The sequence below is a fragment of the Vulpes lagopus genome, chromosome 5 (genome assembly GCF_018345385.1).
Source record: "Vulpes lagopus strain Blue_001 chromosome 5, ASM1834538v1, whole genome shotgun sequence".
NCBI classification, from domain to species: domain Eukaryota; kingdom Metazoa; phylum Chordata; class Mammalia; order Carnivora; family Canidae; genus Vulpes; species Vulpes lagopus.
In genome coordinates, this window is record NC_054828.1 from 81557245 (window position 1) to 81576027 (window position 18783).

Here is an 18783-nt window from a genome sequence, read left to right on the forward strand (position 1 = left end):
TGTGGTAGCCATCTTGAAATTCTGATAACTTAATCTTTGAATTTGTGAGAGTTTTTTTAAAGATTTTATTTATTTGAGAGACAGTGCGTGCATATGCACATGAGGTAGGGGGAGGGGCAGAGGGATAAGGAGAAGCAGACACCCTGCTGAGCAGGGAGCCCAATGCAGAACTCAATGGCAGGGCCCCAAGAGCATGACCTGAGCTGAAGGCAGACACTTAAATGACTGAGCCACCCAGGGTCCCTAAAGATTTTATTTTTAAGTAATCTCTGTACCCACTGTGGGACTTAAACCCACAACCCTAAGATGAAGAGTTGCATGCTCTACCAACTGAACCAGCCAGGCACCCTTGATTTTGTGTTTCGTATGTGAAGTCTGATTGGACAGTACAGTGTGTACCAAGATTTGAAGTCTCAGTTCACACGGGGCCCTGCCTCCTGCCACCTCCTGAAGTTGGATTCTCAGCTGCCCTCTCTCTTTTTTTTCTTTTTTTTTTTTAAGATTTTATTTATTTTTTCATGAGAAACAGAGAGAGAGGCAGAGACACAGGCAGAGGGAGAAGCAGGCTCCATGCAGGGAGCTGATGCGGGACTCAATCCCAGGTCTCCAGGATCACACCCTGGGCTGAAGGCGGTGCTAAACTGCTGAGCCACCCCGGCTGCCCTCAGCTGCCCTCTCTCTAGCTAGCCCTGTGTGGCCCTTCCCTACCTACAGCCTGTGACCACTGTCACTCTGTTCTTAGCAAAAGCCTGGCCTGTCAGGGTTGAAGTTGCGCATGTACACTCATGGGGTCTTGAAACAGGGCATGACAATGGCTACCCCACTCCACATTGTCAGCACCATGGTATATCTGGTGAACAGCCAAGGGGAGGCCTTGGTTTTAGAGAGGTGAGCCTATCACCCACCCGATCCCGATTATCAAGTGTGTTCTGAGCAGAGGTTTATAGATCCTTGGGGGTTACCTGTCTGGCACAAGTTGGGGAGGTGTGCCTGTCGGATGTCATTTTACCTTTCTGGGTTTCAGTTTTCTCATCTGAAAATTCTGATTAATCATTGCTTTCTGTGTACTTCCTTTAACATTCCTTGTAGTGCAGATCTATGGTCAAGAAATTTTCTCCTTTTATTAATCTAAAATAATTTTATTTCATCTTCAGTTTTAGAAGTTATTTTTGCTGGACATAGAGTTCTAGATTGATAGTATTTTCTTTAGTCTAAGGTCGTTATTTTTTGGCTTGTAGTTTGCATAGTTTCTTTTTTTTTTAAAGATTTATTTGTTTATGCATTTAAGAGAGAAAGAGAGAAAGAGGGAGAGATATCTGGCTGTACTTCCCCAGACCCTGCCTCAGCTGGCGCCTGGCATGTTGTGTGGTAGCTGGCAGGAGGGGCATTCTGGCAGCCATTAGGCCCAAGGAAGCCTGGGCATGCCCCACACTGCAGCTAGGCTTCCAGGTTCCTGGGAGAATCTGTGCTCATTCCACAAATATCCCTAGATCTGACAGCGTCTTCTTGGCTGGTTCCAGGCCTGAGCGAACCCTCCCTTGTTCCTTCCAATCTTCTGAATCTGGCTATTTCTCTCTTCCAGCCAGCCTTGAAGCACCCTTCAGGACAAGCCAAAAATAGGAATTGTTTTATTTTCAGTGATTCTGCATATAAGTTAAATGCTCTGATATTTAAAATGGCATTGCACACATGAATGGGAAAGTCATGCTAATTTAAATTTTTAAACTTAGAACTTTAGTAAATTAAAGAACACTGGATGAATTCAAAGAGACTGCAGGAAAAAAAGAAAAAAAAACTTCATATCTACCTTTAAAGCACTTTTCCTGCATTTTGAACAAGGGGCCCCACATTTTCAGTTTGCACTGGGACCCACGAATTATGTCACTGGCCCTGTCTGCAGGTCTGCTGCTCACAAATTTTCACAGCTTTTGTCAATTGAAAATGTGTTTATTTCAACCCTCATTTTGAAGGATAAGTCTAGAATTCTATATTCACAGACCTGTCCACCTCCCCTGTAAACACTTTAAATATTTTCTGTTGTATCCTGTTTACTCTTTTCTCTATATGTGATATGTAATTTTGTTGTTGTTGTTCTAGCCATTTAAGAATTTTCTCTTTGTCACTGATTCTCAGCAGCTTGATTATGGTTTAACTTGAAAAGGCTTTCTTTGTGTTTATCTTGTTTGAGATATGTTGACTCTCTTAAATCTACAGATTTAGAATTTTCATGAGATTTAGAAAAATTTCAGCTATTATTTTTTTTAAAGATTTTTATTTATTTATTCATGAGAGACAGAGAGAGAGAGAGAGAGGCAGAGACATAGGCAGAGGGAGAAGCAGACTCCATTCAGGGAGCCCGATGTGGGACTCGATCCCTGGTCTCCAGGATCATGCCCTGGGCTGAAAGTGGTGCTAAACTGCTGAGCCACCTGGGCTGCCCAGCTATTATTTTTTGAAATATTGTTCTGTCTCCCTTCCCCCTTCATGGGTGGGATTCCAAATGTATGTAAGGTAAACTGCTTGATACTGTTTTAGGAAGAATCTGGTTTGGGGTTTTGTTTTAGCATTAGCTTTTCTTCTCTCTGTGCTTCACTTTTGTTTTTAACAATTTCTATTGGTCCTTATTTTACTTCATTGATCATCCTTCTTCAGTATCTAAAATCTGCTATTCAAGGCACCTGGGTGGTTCAGTGGTTGAGCGTCTGCCTTTGGCTCAGGGCGTGATCCCTGGGTCCTGGGATCGAGTCCCACATCAGGCTTCCCTCAAGGAATCTGTTTCTCCCTCTGCCTGTGTCTCTGCCTCTCTCTGTGTGTCTCTCATGAATAAATAAATAAAATCTGGGATGCCTGGGTGGCTCAGCGGTTAAGCCTCTGCCTTCGGCTCAGAGCGTGATCCTGAGGTCCCAGGATTGAGTCCCACATCGGGCTCCCTGCGTGGAGCTTGCTTCTCCCTCTGCCTGTCTTTAAGTTGATGAATGTATTTAAAGTATCTGACCTGAGATTTTTGTCTGCCAACTCTATAGTGTCTGTCATTTTTGGTTCTGTTTCTCTTGACTGATTTTTCTCCTGATTTTTCTCACTTTTAGTCTTCTTTACATGTTTTGTAATTTTGAATGGATGCTGCACATTGTGAATGTTACATTGCTGAGTGTCTAGATTAGTTTTTTGTAAAAACTACTGAGTTTTATTTTGGTGGGTACTTTAGTTCCTTGTGAATCAGCTTGATTGTTTTAAGACTTTTAAAAATTTTTATTTATTTGAAAGAGAGTGTGAGCAAACAAGCATGAACAGGCAGGAGAGGGGCAGAGGGAGAGGGAGAAGCAGACTCTGCTGAGCAGATCACCCAATGCAGAGTTCGATTCCAAGAGTCTGAGATCATGACCTGAGCCGAAGGCAGACGCTTAACTGACTGAGCCACCCGGGCGCCCGCTTTTAAGGCATTTTTTAAAGGCTTTGTTAGGGTGGTTCTAAAGTAGTTTTCGTTCTAGGGCTAGTTTAGTCCTACTAACAAGCCATGACCTCCTAAAGTCTCTACTGAATTGCCTAGATATTCAGCAAGTCTGCTCCTCTGTGTAGATCATTGGAAGTTAAATATTTCCTAAGCATTTGTCAACTCTGGATATTAGTCATCTTATAGGTCCCTGGAAGTTGTTTTTTTTACATTTTTTAAGATTTTATTTATTTATTCATGAGAGACACAGAGAGAGAGAGGAAGAGACACAGGCAGTGGGAAAAGCAGGCCCCATGCAAGGAGCCCGATGTGGGACCCCATCCCAGGACTCTGGGACCATGCCCTGGGCCGAAGGCAGGCGCCAAACCGCTGAGCCACCCAGGGATCCCCCTGGAAGTTGTTCTTTTCCCAGTAATTTGTTTCTACCCTTGTGAAGTATTACCCTGTGCAGTATTAAAAACTTAGTATTCAAACAAGACTCAAGGCTATGTAGATTTCTAGAGTTTTTTCCCTGTTGCTCCCTCCTTTATGATATGCTGCCCTGAAAATTCCATCTTTCCTAACCTCTTCAAACTCCGATCTCTTTATCTGTAATTCAGCAAAGTTATCTTGTTTTGGGCTGTTTTCTGGAAAGAGCCTCCAGCGTGAAAACTGAGCCAGCGTAGTGCCAGCCTCATTTGTTTTCCTTTATTCAGAGATCACAGTCCTGTATTACCTGTTATCCAATATCTGAAAGCATTTGTTTTATTTACTATATAAGTACAGTTTTATAGTTATATTGGGAAGACAAGTCTAGTTCAGTGACTCTATTGTAGCCAGTAGTGAGTCTTCCTCATCCCTTTCATCAGTATTCTAATTGAGGTATAAAATTCACATTAAAAATATTAATCATTTAAAAAAAATATTAATCATTTAATAGCATATCCTTGGGACGCTGGGGTGACTCAGTCAGTTGAGTGTCCAACTTGGTTTCAGCTCAGGTCTTGATCTCATGGGTTGTGAGTTGAGCCCACACCCTCCGACCCTCTGTCTGGGCTCCACACTCAGTAAGGAGTCTAGTCTAGTCTCTCCTCAGTCTAGTCTGAGAGTCTAGTCTCTCCTCAGTAAGGAGTCTGCTTGAAGATTCTCCCCCCCCCATTTCTCACGCATGCCCCCCCCCAAATAAATATATCTTTAAAAGCATATCCTTTCATCGGTTTTTAAATCAACTTTTAGAATATTACACATTCTTCCTGTTTTGTCAGATATTTAATGTTTGATCAAATAAAATATTTAAAGGATTTGGAGTGAGAAGCTTTCCATGTAAGGCTTGAGTTAGTGAAATAGAGCATCAGCATTCTCTTTTCCAAAGAGAATTTCACCTACCCAGATGGACTCAAACTGATTTCTTTTCATATGCTAAAAACACAGAATCCTATATATACGTGATTAATCCTTATTATACGTTACGTGATTATGATCCACGCTGCGTTACCGAGATCCCTCCCTTACACGGTGAACAGTTGAAAGAGAGCTTCAGAGGGGACCAGATTTCTGACTGTCTTAGGACTCCCTGCAGATTTGCAGGTGGCTCTTTGGTAGGGGGAGGGAACAGGGTTTGCAGTGTGGGGCTGGGGCATTTGTAGTCTCGGTGAGGTTTTTGCTGTTCTGAGAGAACAGGCATGTGAAAATTGACGACTTGCTGATTTCTGCAGCTGAGTCATGCGACATGGAAAGCGCTGTCAGGTAGTTTAGACCTGTGCTCCTGAGGAACGTCGGGGCACCTTCACATCCACCTGAGGAGAACCCCGGTGTGAGAGGACCATGGGGTTGAGGCTAGATTGCAGGGAGTGCAGGAAAAAAAAAATGATATGATGCATTATATTTTAAGCTGATAAAACTCCCACTGATGTGTTTCTTGGATGAAAGTAAATACTCAGAAAATAAAAACCAGGAGACAGGGCAGCCCAGGTGGCTCAGTGGTTTAGCGCCGCCTTCAGCCCAGGGCGTGATCCTGGAGACCCAGAATCAAGTCCTGTGTTGGGCTCCCTGCATAGAGCCTGCTTCTTCCTCGGCCTGTGTCTATGTGTGTGTGTGTGTGTCTCTCTCTGTCATGCTCTCTCTGTGTCGCTCATAAATAAAGAAAGAAAAAAAATTATTAAAAACCAGGATACATGATGAAGGATCACCTCTTTGGGAACAAAGAATAGAAAAAAAAAGTTTGGTTAGTGCTCTTTATTCCAGTCATGCTGTTTTATTATACTTTTAAAAGCATGCTTGATTTTTCAAATTTGTTCATCTTTTGTTCACTTAAGGACCTGAATGACTGTTGCTGTTATTTCGTCTGTTGAGATGTCCAGTGTGGTTATTGAGTGCTCTCCTTCCCCTTTAAATTGTGAGTCCTGCCTGCCTTAGTCATCTTTAATGGGTAGGGAAGTCTGACTCATTTTGTGGTATTAAGTTAGAGAAAAAAATTCTAAAAATTATTGAAGTTGTCATATTTTCTCAGTCTATGTTTTTGTTTGAACTGTTGCAGCAAACTTGAATCAGTCTCTAGGAACAAATGTATGAGTTGGCTTTAGGAGTTTTCAAAAGATGCAGCTGAGGAGAGAGCTAGGACTTGAAAACTGGGCCAGAACTTAGGGCTTAGAATGTTCATGTTCAACTTAGAACTTAGTAGTGGAGGTCAACCCAAGAAACTGGGGAGGTGGGAAGTGGGATATAAACTATCTCACAGACCAGGAGAGCCCTGTGGAGGTGGTGTTGGGGAGCAAGGTACCTCCCTAGTCGGACATGAGATACCTATAAGAAAACAATGGATGCAAATCTTGGTTTGGTGAGTGATTCTGATTTTTTAGATGGAACAGAATCAGGGTTTGTATATAAGAATAAGCAAGCCACATTATGAAGAGTTTAATCTGTCAAAAATTGGAATTGTGCAATCAGATAAAAGGTAAATTCTCTGTACTACCTATGTAGGTAATCTATCTAGTTAGATGCATTAAAACTTTCCTGTTTCTGAATCCTTTGTCCATGTTTTGAAAGCTACAGTATATTAATACATACATTTAGGAGCAAGTAGCATTTCTGTTTATAATGCCTGCTTATGTTAGGAGTGTCTTATGTTGCTATGCTACTCCATTGCCCCTGAAACACCATCAATACACATCATTCATCTTTGTGTGTGAAGTCCATAAATTTAGCATTTGTGGCTAGTGATTTTCAAGTTAAAAATTTTTTTAAAAATATTTTATTTATTTATTCATGAGAGACACACACAGAGAGGCAGAGACGCAGGCAGAGGGAGAAGCAGGCTCCATGTAAGGAACCAGACATGGAACTCGATCCCGGGTCTCCAGGATCACGCCCTGGGCTGCATGCAGGAGGCGCTGAACCGCTGGGCCACCGGGGCTGCCCTCAAGTTAAAAATTTCTTTAGCCCTAGCAAATTTTATCTTTTTTCCCAGTTCAACACGTTCATACCTTACATTCACATATTAATTTTTCCTTTTAACAAAGGAAAAGTAAAGAAAGCATTAACAATGATGGCTAGAAACCTCTACTAGGCTCCTAGGAGAGAGAGAAATACAGTTGACTCTTGAATGGCACAGGTTTGAATTGTTTGGGTTCACTTATAGGTGGATATTTTGCGATAAGTACAGTACAGCACTAAATATATTTTCTCATCTTTAGGATATTTCTTAATATTTTCTTTTCTCTAGTTTGATGTGAGAATACAGTATATTTTTAAGAAACACAGTATATAATACATAAAACATACAAAATATGTGTTAATCAGCCTTTAATGTTATTGCTGAGGCTTCCTACCATCTATAGGCTGTTGGTAATTAAAATTTGAAGGAGTCAAAAGTTATACACAAATTTTCAACTGTGGAAGGAGGTCAGCACCGCTCACCCTGGCCTTGTTCAAGAGTCAACTGTACTCCCATGTAGTCTGTAGTGAGGAAAATGTGAGTCTCAAGGACAGCCTAAAATCCTTAGGAATCCTCTATAAACATCAGAAGCAACAAAATGATTTAAAGTTTTAATAATGAGCAGTAGCTGATTGTACCTTCAAACTGTATGCATTAATCTTTTTTTTAATTTTTTAAAATTTTTATTTATTTATGATAGTCACACACAGAGAGAGAGAGAGGCAGAGACACAGGCAGAGGGAGAAGCAGGCTCCATGCACCGGGAGCCCGATGTGGGATTCAATCCCGGGTCTCCAGGATCACGCCCTGGGCCAAAGGCAGGCGCTAAACCACTGCGCCACCCAGGGATCCCTGTATGCATTAATCTTTTATCGAAGGCACTGGGTGGCCCAGTGGTTGAGTGTCTGCATTTGGCTGAGGTCATGATCCCGGGGTCCTGGTATCAAGTGCCACATTGGGCTCCCCGCAGGAAGCCTACTTCTCCTCTGCCTGTGTCTCTGCATATTCTCATGAATAAATAGATGATAGATGATTGATAGATAGATAGATAATCCACAAAAAATCTTTTATTGAGAGTTCTGGGCCTGGGTGCCAGATAGTGCAGGCAGGTCATGCAGAGCAGGGGCTGGGAGCTGTGGTGATGGTGGCAGCAGCCAAAAAACAAAAACAAAAACCAGGGTTCTGCAACAACAGTTTTCATATTTCAGGGCCTTGGGTTTTTTTTCCACCCACATTAGTTTAATTTCTTATGATTATTTAGAATGGTTTTTTGTTTTTATTATGTTTTTTTTTTTTTTGCCTTAGATCCTCATCGAAGTTTATTTGCCAGCAAAGCTGGTTTTCCTACCGACTTGTAGGAATGGTTTAAAAGAAAGTTGGTATAACTCTGGGAAAGGAACAGGGGTGGTGGAAGGGGAGGAGGGGGGGGTGGGGGTGAATGGGTGATGGGCACTGAGGGGGGCACTTGACGGAATGAGCACTGGGTGTTATTCTGTATGTTGGTAAATTGAACACCAATAAAAAATAAATTTATTATAAAAAAAAAAGAAAGAAGTTGGTAGAAGTCCTGGTTAGCAGTTGCCCTGCCTAGAATAAATTTTGAGTGTGAACTGTGTAGCAGTTTTGGTCAGCTGCTCTGACAGAACCCGGCCAAGATATTTTCCTGCCTGTTAATCAGGGTCCCACAGACAAAGCTCAAGGAAGGATGACCCCTGCCTCAGGAAGTTTTGAATCAGTTGCTATTTATAACCAGTATACAGTAGAATGTGAGATCAGGTCTTTACTCAGCTAACAAGAATAGTTCTATGCCAAGTTTTACATTTGAGGAAACATTTATGAGCCTAAATGAGTGAAGCCTGTATGGGAAGGGAAGGAATGTGACAGTGGCTGTAAGTATTTTTGCTGATTTGGGTCCAAGGTGTGGTGGCAGAGATGTGCAAAATTCAGTCAGTGATGATATTTTATTTATTTTTATTTTTATTTTTTTAAGATTTTATTTATTCATGAGAGACACAGAGAGAGAGGCAGAGACACAGGCAGAGGGAGAAGCAGCTTCCCCCACGAGAAGCCCGATGTGGGACTCGATCTGGGACCCCAGGATCACACCCTGAGTCAAAGGCAGATGCTCAACCACTGAGCCACCCAGGTGCCCCAATGACAATATTTTAAAGTAACTGTTAAATAATGACACATTGGATTGTCATTAGCATTGCGCCTATGGAATCCTGTGCTGCTAATAGTAAAGTTGAAATAAGGGTATGTTAAAATGAAAGCTAATATTTGTCTCCCAACATAGGGTAGAAGGAAGATATTAGGTATTGATGTGTTTCCAGACTAACGGGCTCTTGCTCTGGATGCATATATGTACTTTTTAGTTATTTGAGATGATACTTTGCTGGTCTGTTTCACTGAGAAGATTTCATAAAGAATTAATGTTGTAATATTGTATACTACTATGTGTAATCTCTTATAAAACCTCATTCTCTGTAACTTTAGGAAATTACATATGGCAGAACATTGATGCTGACAATCTGAAAAATATCACAAGTAATATTTTCTCTGTGTTACATCACCATCTTAGGAATGCCTCTGTGGAGCTGAATTACTTAATGGGTGACAGGTACATTTTTACCTAGGCAATGTAAATGGATTATTTCGGGATAGATAGGCAGTGTTTTAGTGGACTTTAAATTGGGAGATTATAAAACTGTGTTAACACAGGATTGTCCCTTTTTAATAGGAATATTCAAGATAAAATCACAGCCATTTTCAGCAAGGGCCCATGATCAAGATTTTTCTTTTTAAAAAGAGATTTCCAAGTTAAAGATGAAAGGTAAATACTGGAATTGTTTGGATTCAAACTGACAGGATAAAAAGAATACAGTATTTCACAGTTCCTTGTAATGGAGCCTCAGTGAAATTCATGCTTTGTCATGCACCCAACTGGGAACATGGATGCTGGTTTTTCTCGTTCTGCTGTTCAGACACTGTCAAGAAGCCACTGCAAAAACATCAAACAAAAAATTTCTCAGTGGGAAGGAAGAACTAATGGTATATCTCATGCAGAGAAGTGGCAGCCTAAGGACTTTGGAGTGAGATACAATAACTGTCATCAAGAGATTCTTCTTAAGAAAACTCCTGTTGCTGAAGGAAAGAGCATAAAGTTGGATGTAACCAACTCTCATAATGTTGGCCTGGATACTAACAAAGATGCTACAAGGCACTATCAAGCTGAGGATGAAAGCGAGAAACATGGCAATGATGATGATGCTCACCCCTTTAGAAAGGAATCGGAATCCAGTTGGGTATGTTCTCGGGTCAAACAGATTGAAAACGGGAAAGAAGTTGCTTTGGATCCAGAGACTTCCTTACCTCCTGGAAATTTCTATACCTCACAGATACTGTGGAAGAAAATAGAAGCACTCCCCCCAGATAAAGTCTTCACTTTGTCTTTAGAACATTGTGATTCTTCAGAAAAAGAACTGGATTTCAGAGTTTTGGATGGCTCATATGGAATAACCAAGAGCTTAGAAAATGTTTACTCTGAACCCGAGGGACAAGAATGTGGACCTTCTATAAATCCTTTGCCCAAACCTCGTAGGACATTCAGATATTTGTCTGAATCCGGTGATATGCCATGTAAAGAAAGAAACTGTGACAGAAAATACTGTGAAAATAATTCTTGTGCAGAGTCTTCTTTGGCCTCTTCTCAGGAACCTGAACCAAACAAATATGGCAGAAAAATCAGAGGGAGATCTAAAAGGTATGTTTTTATTTGCTTTGTAATGATTTCTATGTATTGTCCTTCCAGAACTACTGAGCTGCTTTTTTCTTTTCAAAGCCATTTTCATTTCCCTGTCTGGGTTACAGGCCTAGTTTGATTTTACAGATGTTGATGAACCCAAGGGAGAAGTACCTACAAAAGGAGATAATTTCTAAGACAATCTGTTGACATCAGAACATCAGAAAAACTTGTGTTTTTTAATCTGTAAGAATGTATAGGGCGTACATTCTTCTGCTTCATTTAGGGCATGCTGGTCTTGGCTTCACTTTTCATTAGAGAGGGAATTTAATAAAGGTACATAATAAAGAACATGAATATCATTGGCCCAGAGAAGTCTCCAATTTTCTCCTGGTGTGTATAAGGTACCAGCCTAGTCTGTTATTATTAGGTATCTGATAAAGGAAAAAAACTCTGTAATTTTGCATACAAGTCCTTTACTTTAAAAAAAAAAAAAAGTTTTATTTGTTTATTTGACAGAGAGCACCAACAGGGTGGTGGTGGGGAGGGGCAGAAGCAGGCTTCCAGCTGAACAAGAAGCCTGATGAAAGACTCGATCCCAGGACCCTGAGATCATGACCTGAACCAAAGGCAGATACTTAACTGACTGAGCCACCCAGGTGCCCCACAAGTCCTTTACTTAATGATTTCTCTTTATCATACCAATTTAAAGAAGACTAGAGTTTTAAAACATATAACTTTAAAACATATCTCCTTTCTTAAGGAAATCCTTTGAGTTTGAGGATATTCAGCACTTTCGAAATCGGAACTCACAGAAGATTCATGAAGAACTTGGAAGAAATTCTGGCTCAGCACTTTATTACACACAGTCGGAGGACAATATCTATGAGGACATCATATGTGCGTGTCTGCAAACTTTGCAATTAAATTTAATGAGTATATAGTTGATGGGGCCCTTTGCTACAGGATGGCATTTTCTTTTATAATCAAGCATCTTTTGCTGTGGATATTTCTTTTAAACAGGGAAACTTTTGTCATATAAATTCTTTTATTCTTGAATGGTTTTTATAGCTAGTTTAGTGGACTGCTGAGTTCAGAAGTAGATGTTTATAGTATAGTATTTTGAGAATTTTCTTAGCTTGGTTGGACACCTGAGTGGTTTACAAGCTTAAAGTGTCAGTATTATAGAATAGGAAGCTGAACATAGTTCTTTATTTCTTTTCCTAGCTGTAGTCACTTTGTTTCCATTTAACTACATTTCTCTAAACTTTTGTTTTTCCATTATTTTTGAAGATCCCACCAAAGAAAATCCATATGAAGATATTCCAGTGCAGCCTTTGCCCATGTGGAGATCCCCTTCGGCATGGAAGCTACCACCCCCCAAAAGTGCTTTCAGAGCACCAAAGGTATAACCAAAGAATTAATATAAGAAAACATGATATATAATTAGCAATAATTTTGTTTATGATCTCCACAAGAAGGCTAATATGGTTTATTTTATTTTTTATTTTTTTATTTTTTTTTGCTAATATGGTTTATTTAACTAGGACCTAGATTAAGAGGCACTGAAATACGGGTTTTGTTGGTTGTGGTGGTTTTTGTGTTCTTTGGCAGTGGGAGGGTTGGTTTGGGCAGCACAACAGTTTTTTGTTTCTTTGGTTTGGGGTTTTTTGTTTGTTCATTTACTAACACTTCAACAAAAAAATGAGAATATGAACACCTTTAGACAAGCCATGAGCTTTTCATGTCACTGTAGTTAGCACAGCTCCCTATTGGTCCCATTACAGTCTGTGGCCTAAATTACTGCCCCTGAAAGCATTTGTCACCCCGGCAAGCAAAGGCTGCCTTGAATTAATGAGGATTCCGAGCTGTTGTTTTCTGGAAATGTGATGATGAAGTACGATGAATGTAGTAGACCCTTCGATTAGAAACCTTAGAAACGACTTTACAAATAGTAAAAAGGAAATTCTGGTGTCCTTGATTGAGGTGACTTTAAAGACAATATAAATTGTCAAGACAAGATATGCAAGCATAAACTTAAAGACAAGATAAATCTTTTTCTAAGACAACTTGATCTTGAGCCATCTGCGTTACCTAGACATCTGCATTACCAATTCATCTCCTCCTATTGTAGCTTCCTCCCAAACCTCAGTTCCTCCACCGGAAGACTATGGAACTGAAAACCTCCCAAGCTTATTTACGGTCAAAGCTTACAAAGGATACCACTTTGCCTGTCACTTTAACTGAGTGGAAGCTTTTCCGAGCTGGAGAAGTTGCAAACAGGAAAAAGAAAAATCTTCCAAGGGTAAGGACTCTAGTACTTTCATTCTTTGACTCTTACTTCATTTCCATAAATGAGAATAAATAAACTTTAGACCGAAATGAATAATAGGTTAGAACTGATCTACTGGAATGAGAAGATTTGGAAGGCCACCTTAAGTTTTAGGTTTTTGCTCATACACGAAAAATGCTGAGTGGCTTTTGCCAGGGCTTCTTTATGGATTTGAAAAATTGATTTTAGATGGAAGGTTTCACTTTGGTTATCTTAGTTCTCATTAAAATCAGCTGCCTGTTTGAAGGAAGCACTAGACTCTCATGTAAGAGGACATTCTATTAAACTGGCTTCTGTGTTATTTTCACTCATTTATTTAAATGCCAAAGTAAACAGGTTTTGTGCCTGAGTTTACAGATTTTCAGTAATAACAAAGTATATGCCTTTAATTTGGGGCAAAAATTTCCATTTGGCAGAAAAAATAAATTTGACTCTTACTTGGAAATAGAAATTATCAGCAATTACATTAAATAAATGATTTCTCTCTCACGGGAGAAAAGGCAGTAAATCTAAATCATCTCCACCAGAACTATTAGAACCAAAATGAGATTATTTGTAAACAGATATATTTTTTTAAGGAGAGACACTTAAGTTGCATGAAAATATTTTAAAATTCTTTGTTACTTCATTCTTCTGATTTATTTATTTATTTATTTATTTATTTATTTATTTTTATTTTTTATTTATGATAGTCATACAGAGAGAAAGAGAGAGAGGCAGAGACACAGGCAGAGGGAGAAGCAGGCTCCATGCACCGGGAGCCTGATGTGGGATTCGATCCAGGGTCTCCAGGATCGCGCCCTGGGCCAAAGGCAGGTGCCAAACCGCTGCGCCACCCAGGGATCCCATTCTTCTGATTTAGAATGTTTTCAGAAATGAAAAAATAATTTAAATAGTATTTTTTCTGCATAAATGAAAAAAAAAATCAAATCATTTAAGTAGTATTCCTTCCCTTAATCCCATCTGAATTAGTTAATGTATTCATTTGGCACACTATTTTTGTGCCTGATTTTAACATTAAACGAAAGTCCCAGCTGTTTTTTGGTTTAGTAACTGCTAATTGGTTCCTTGGGAAATATTCTGTTCCACAATACTTTAATTCTTCTGATCTGTTTCCTGCCCCTCCCTCTTTAATATGTGAAGAGTTAAAGACACATGGTTTTAAAAAAGCACTAAACACATCTCTCAGTGAAAAAATAAAAACAAAACACACAACTCTTTAGCTGTTTACTGTCCTGCGTATGGTGAGGAATATGTAAGAATCAGATATTTAGAGAATTGCTAGGCATTCTACGTAGTTCTCTCCTCTGGTAAGTCATGCTGACACAACAAAGCAGCCTCCTTACATGACCCAGAGATGACAGATCATGTGTTCACAGGGGTTGAAAGTACAAACACATAAGGGATTGCATTTAAGACGTTCTTGGAATGACATTAACCAATATTTGGGAATAATGAATTGTAGATTTTAATGAGACCCAAGGAAATTTGCTGTCCTTTTAATTTCTGCTTCTGTGTTTTAGGTACTGTGGATCCCCCAAGTACTCAAAGCTTGTTCTCTTTCTAACCATAGGTGATATGATCCAACTTTTCTTCTTCTAGTATTGCTTCAAAGGTCTTTTGAGAAGTGAGGTGGGAAAATCTGGTGATGAACTCTTGATGATCATGCAGGAATAAACTGTTAGTGACCCTCTTTGGATTAAATCCTATTAGGATGTCTATTTACAGTACAAATTTTGACTGTTGAGTATCTTCAGCAACAGCATTCCATGAGGAAAGCAGTTTTCTTTTACTTCCCCTTTGATGACTAGAACTATCCCTGGAAGGAAAACTAGTTTCATAGTTTGAAGATCACTGATGTAGTCCATATGCCTCTCCCCACCCTTCTTTTCTTTCCCTACTGTGAGAGCCTGTGTGGGATTGTTTGCAAGAGTAGATTTCCTAATGTCTCACATTGTTCGTTGCAACTGTGTATAGCAATATGGTTTCTATAATTTCTTAGGAAGAATACTGTACAGTATTTCCTTCTGTATCCTACAGTATTTACCAGATGGTAAATGTAAGCTCCTCTTCCTGACTCATAAGCAAAATTTCAATTTTATTACTTTATCTTCTATTTCTACAACAGATAATTCCCTTTCCTTTAAAATATTTGAGTCTCTTTTTGAGTATAATTTTCAAATGCTCATTAATAATTACACAATTTTAAGGGCACCCAGGTGGTGCTAAGTTAAGCATACAATTCTTGGTTTCAGCTCCAGTCATGCTCTCAGGGTGATCAGACCGAGCCCCATGTAAGGCTCTGCACTCAGCGTCATGTCTACTTAAGATTCTCTCTCCCTCTCCCTCTGCCCCTACCACCCCTTGAGCTCACACTCTCTTTCTCTAAAATAAATAAATAAATCTTAAAGGCAAAATAATAATTACACTATTTTTGGTCATTATGTCTCAAAATACATGTTTACTCTCTATGTCTTTCCTATAGCCCCTAACAATACCTTTTTATTTTGGATTCTCTTGGTTTTTTTCATAATGGTAATACTTAAGAATATTGGTAATTTTTCACTTGAATGGAAGCTACCAAATCTTTAAAAGAATAAACTCATCCAAAAATGTGGGAATAATCTGCATATTGGAAGCACATGTTTCTCACATGTTATTTTTTCTTGGTCTGGACTGATTTGCTGCCTATGGATTGCCAAGATTGCTAGAGAAACAAGGACAAAAGAGAAAAGAGGAACATTTTTCTCAAGCAACTGTTGGTTCTTATGTTCCTAACAGTTGTAATTCTGGTATTAAATATGTTAAATCAGGATTAATGATTAATGCAAAGCTTGGAATTTTAAGAAAAACGATAAATATGTGTGAAAAACTAATGAATTCCTCCTTTTATTTATTTTTTAAGTTTATTTATTTAAGCAGTCTCTACACCCACCGTGGGGCTCAAACTCACAACTGCAAGATCAAGAACTGCATGTTCTGGCGACTGAGCTGACCAGTCCTTTTAAAATTCGTCCTTTTAAAAATGGCTGTTCATCAGCTTGATTTTTTTCCTCTTTTTTTTTTAAGATTTTATTTATTTATTCATGAGAGACACACAGAGAGAGAGGCAGGCAGAGACAGAGCAGAGGGAGAAGCATGCTCCATTCAGGGAGCCTGATGTGGGACTCGATCCCAGGCCTGAGGGATCACACCCTGAGCCAAAGGCAGATGCTCAACCACTAAGCCACCCAGGTGTCCCTATTTTTTCCTCTTTTTAAAAGACTTTTTGAGTTTTGTTGACACATCTTTCCTCTTTTTTAACCCTACTCTCTGTGTGTGTGTGTGTGTGTGTGTGTGTGTGTCTTTCATGCACACCTCCCAGCAGCGAAGAAAAACATTCTGAGTCACGCTTATTAAGTGAAGCCTAGTTTTTTTTGTTTTTGTTTTTGTTCTTTAAGATTTTAATTATTTATCTGTAGAGTGCATACATGCACAAGCCAGGGAAGAGGCAGAGGATGAAGGAGAAGCAGGCTCCCCTTGGAGCAGGGAGCCCGAAGCAGGACTTGATCCCAGGACCCTGAGATCATGACCCTAGCTGAAGGCAGATGCTGAACTGACTGTGCCACCCAGGTTCCCTGAAGCCTGGTTTTTATACTGAAGCGTATTTGAGAGGCTCCTATTTTTATGACATTTCTAAAATAAATTACGATATTAGTGCTCCTGACAGCAAAGAGTTTTTTGCTTCGACAAAAACTTTGTCAGCATGATTATTTTCTTTTTGCAGAGAATTCCTGGGAACAGAAATAACTGAGCCTTATCCTGCCTTCCAAGTGGAATGAGTATTCCTCTTCCTACTCTGGGCAACAGGAAAGGTTTGGTCAACAAATAGAGCTCAGTAGGCAGATTTCTTGCATGTTGTGACGTAGAGTGACAAGGAACCTAAGAGCCTGTGCTTGGTTTTTCTGGAAAGGAGATACCCTTTTCTCCTCTTCTTACTCATGATGTATGGACTTTGTATTGAAACAACATTTTATCTTAATATAAAATTTCATTTTAGATTCAAAATGAAAAAATGTAAAGGCTTTTATTTATCAAGTGGATCTTTCTCTAATGAGAATCACTAATAAATTAATACCATCAAAACTTGGTATTTAATCTTTAAAAAAAAAAGTGAGGGGCACCTGGCTAGTACAGGCAGTAGAGTGTGCGACTCTTGATCTAGGGGTTGTGAGTTGGAACCCCGAGGTGGGTATAGAGATTAAAAAATAGTCTTTAGGGCAGCCCAGCTGGCTTAGCGGTTTAGCACTGCCTTCAGCCCAGGGCCTGATCCTGGAGACCTGGGATTGAGTCCTGCGTCAGGCTCCCTGCATAGAACCTGCTTCTCCCTCTGCCTGTGTCTCTGCCTCTCTCTCTCTGTGTCTCTCATGAATAAATAAATAAAATCTTTTAAAAGTAAATAAATAAAAATAAATAATAACAAAAATAAAAATAGTCTTTAAAAAAACCAAGTTGGTGTTGATATTAACTTGTACTTTGTTGGTCTTTTTTCAGCTTGTATTGAAAATTGCTGACATATTTGAATCTAAGAGAGGGAAAAAGAGGGTAAAGTTACACCCATATACTGGAAAAGAAGTACCTCCTTCAAAAGGTAAGAATTGTTCCAGCTGTCCATTGACTATCAGCATTTGAGGAGGGAATCATATAACTTAATGTTTATGTGAATTACAATTTTGGGTTTACTTTCCTATTCCATTTAAATGTAACTTCTTTAGGATAAGAGATTATTTCTTATTCTTCCTCAAATCCCTTTTATTTATTTTGGCACCAAGTAAAAACAAAGTTAAAAAATAAATAAGTTAAAAAATAATTAGAAACCAATAAGACTAATTTTCATAGGCAGATTGCATCATTATTTTATAATCATACTTTGATTTATAGTCATTCATCAGTATAGACTTTTTTAGTGGAGAAATGAGCATATTATATATACGTAGACCACACGTATGTGGTGCTAAACTGGTAATCATCTACTCAGTTCAATAGTTTTATCCTTCAGATGTCTAGATAAAGCATATGTTGTCTTTTTAAGTTTGTTGTTTTTTTTTTTTTTCAGAGAGCATGTGTGGGAGAGGCAGAGGTAGAGGGAGGGAGAATCTAAGCAGACTCCAAGCTGAGTGCTGAGCCTGACAGCGATGGGGGCGGGGGGAGCTTGATCTTACAACCCTGAGATCACAACCTGAGCTGAAACAAAGACTTGGACACTTAACCAACTGAGCCACTCAGGCACCCCAAAACTTATATTGTCTTAATACAGAAACTTTCAGCATCCATAGTGCATTATTAGAATTTCATGTAGACTCATGCAAGATCCTTGACTCGGTTGTCTGGCAAAGAATATGTAGAATTTAGCAGTCTTTGTCAAGTGGGAAACAACAGCCAAGTCATACCAGAGAAGAATGTTTCCTATTTGTACAGACGTCCAAAAACAGCAATTTCTTAATTTCCCTTGAAAATCTGTTCTGCATTCCAACAATTACTATTTGAAAATAAAATTCTCCAGTGCTACAATTTAAGACTCTCTTTCCTTTTTTTTAAGACTCTCTTTCCTTACTCTAAAAGCAACTAGTCACCATTTTAGATACAAGTTTTCATATTTTTTTCAAATTTTCATATTTTCAGAAGCAGTTATCAAAACATGTTATAATCTTCTGCAGAAGAAAAAGAAAACTTCTGCAGAAGAAATCATTTTGGTTATGTTACTAACAGGTACCATTTACCAAATGAAGTATTCGTTTTTGTATGTACTTTATCCCATGGACAACATACGATAGCACTAAGAGGCAGAGACTATCCTAATTTTATAG

At 39.1% G+C, this 18783-nt stretch overlaps 1 protein-coding gene across 6 annotated transcripts in view; it reads left to right on the top strand.

The window, feature by feature from the left end:
* DENND2C (DENN domain containing 2C) overlaps positions 1-18783 on the top strand; it is an 85814-nt gene that overhangs the window by 35697 nt on the left and 31334 nt on the right. For all 6 annotated transcript variants that reach the window (XM_041755379.1, XM_041755378.1, XM_041755382.1 and 3 more), the window contains 5 exons: positions 9604-10626; positions 11369-11505; positions 11899-12011; positions 12740-12910; positions 17471-17567. In XM_041755379.1, the coding sequence (XP_041611313.1) occupies positions 9797-10626; positions 11369-11505; positions 11899-12011; positions 12740-12910; positions 17471-17567 (1348 nt within the window). In that variant the 5' untranslated portion in view covers positions 9604-9796. The remainder of the gene's footprint in view (positions 1-9603; positions 10627-11368; positions 11506-11898; positions 12012-12739; positions 12911-17470; positions 17568-18783) is intronic.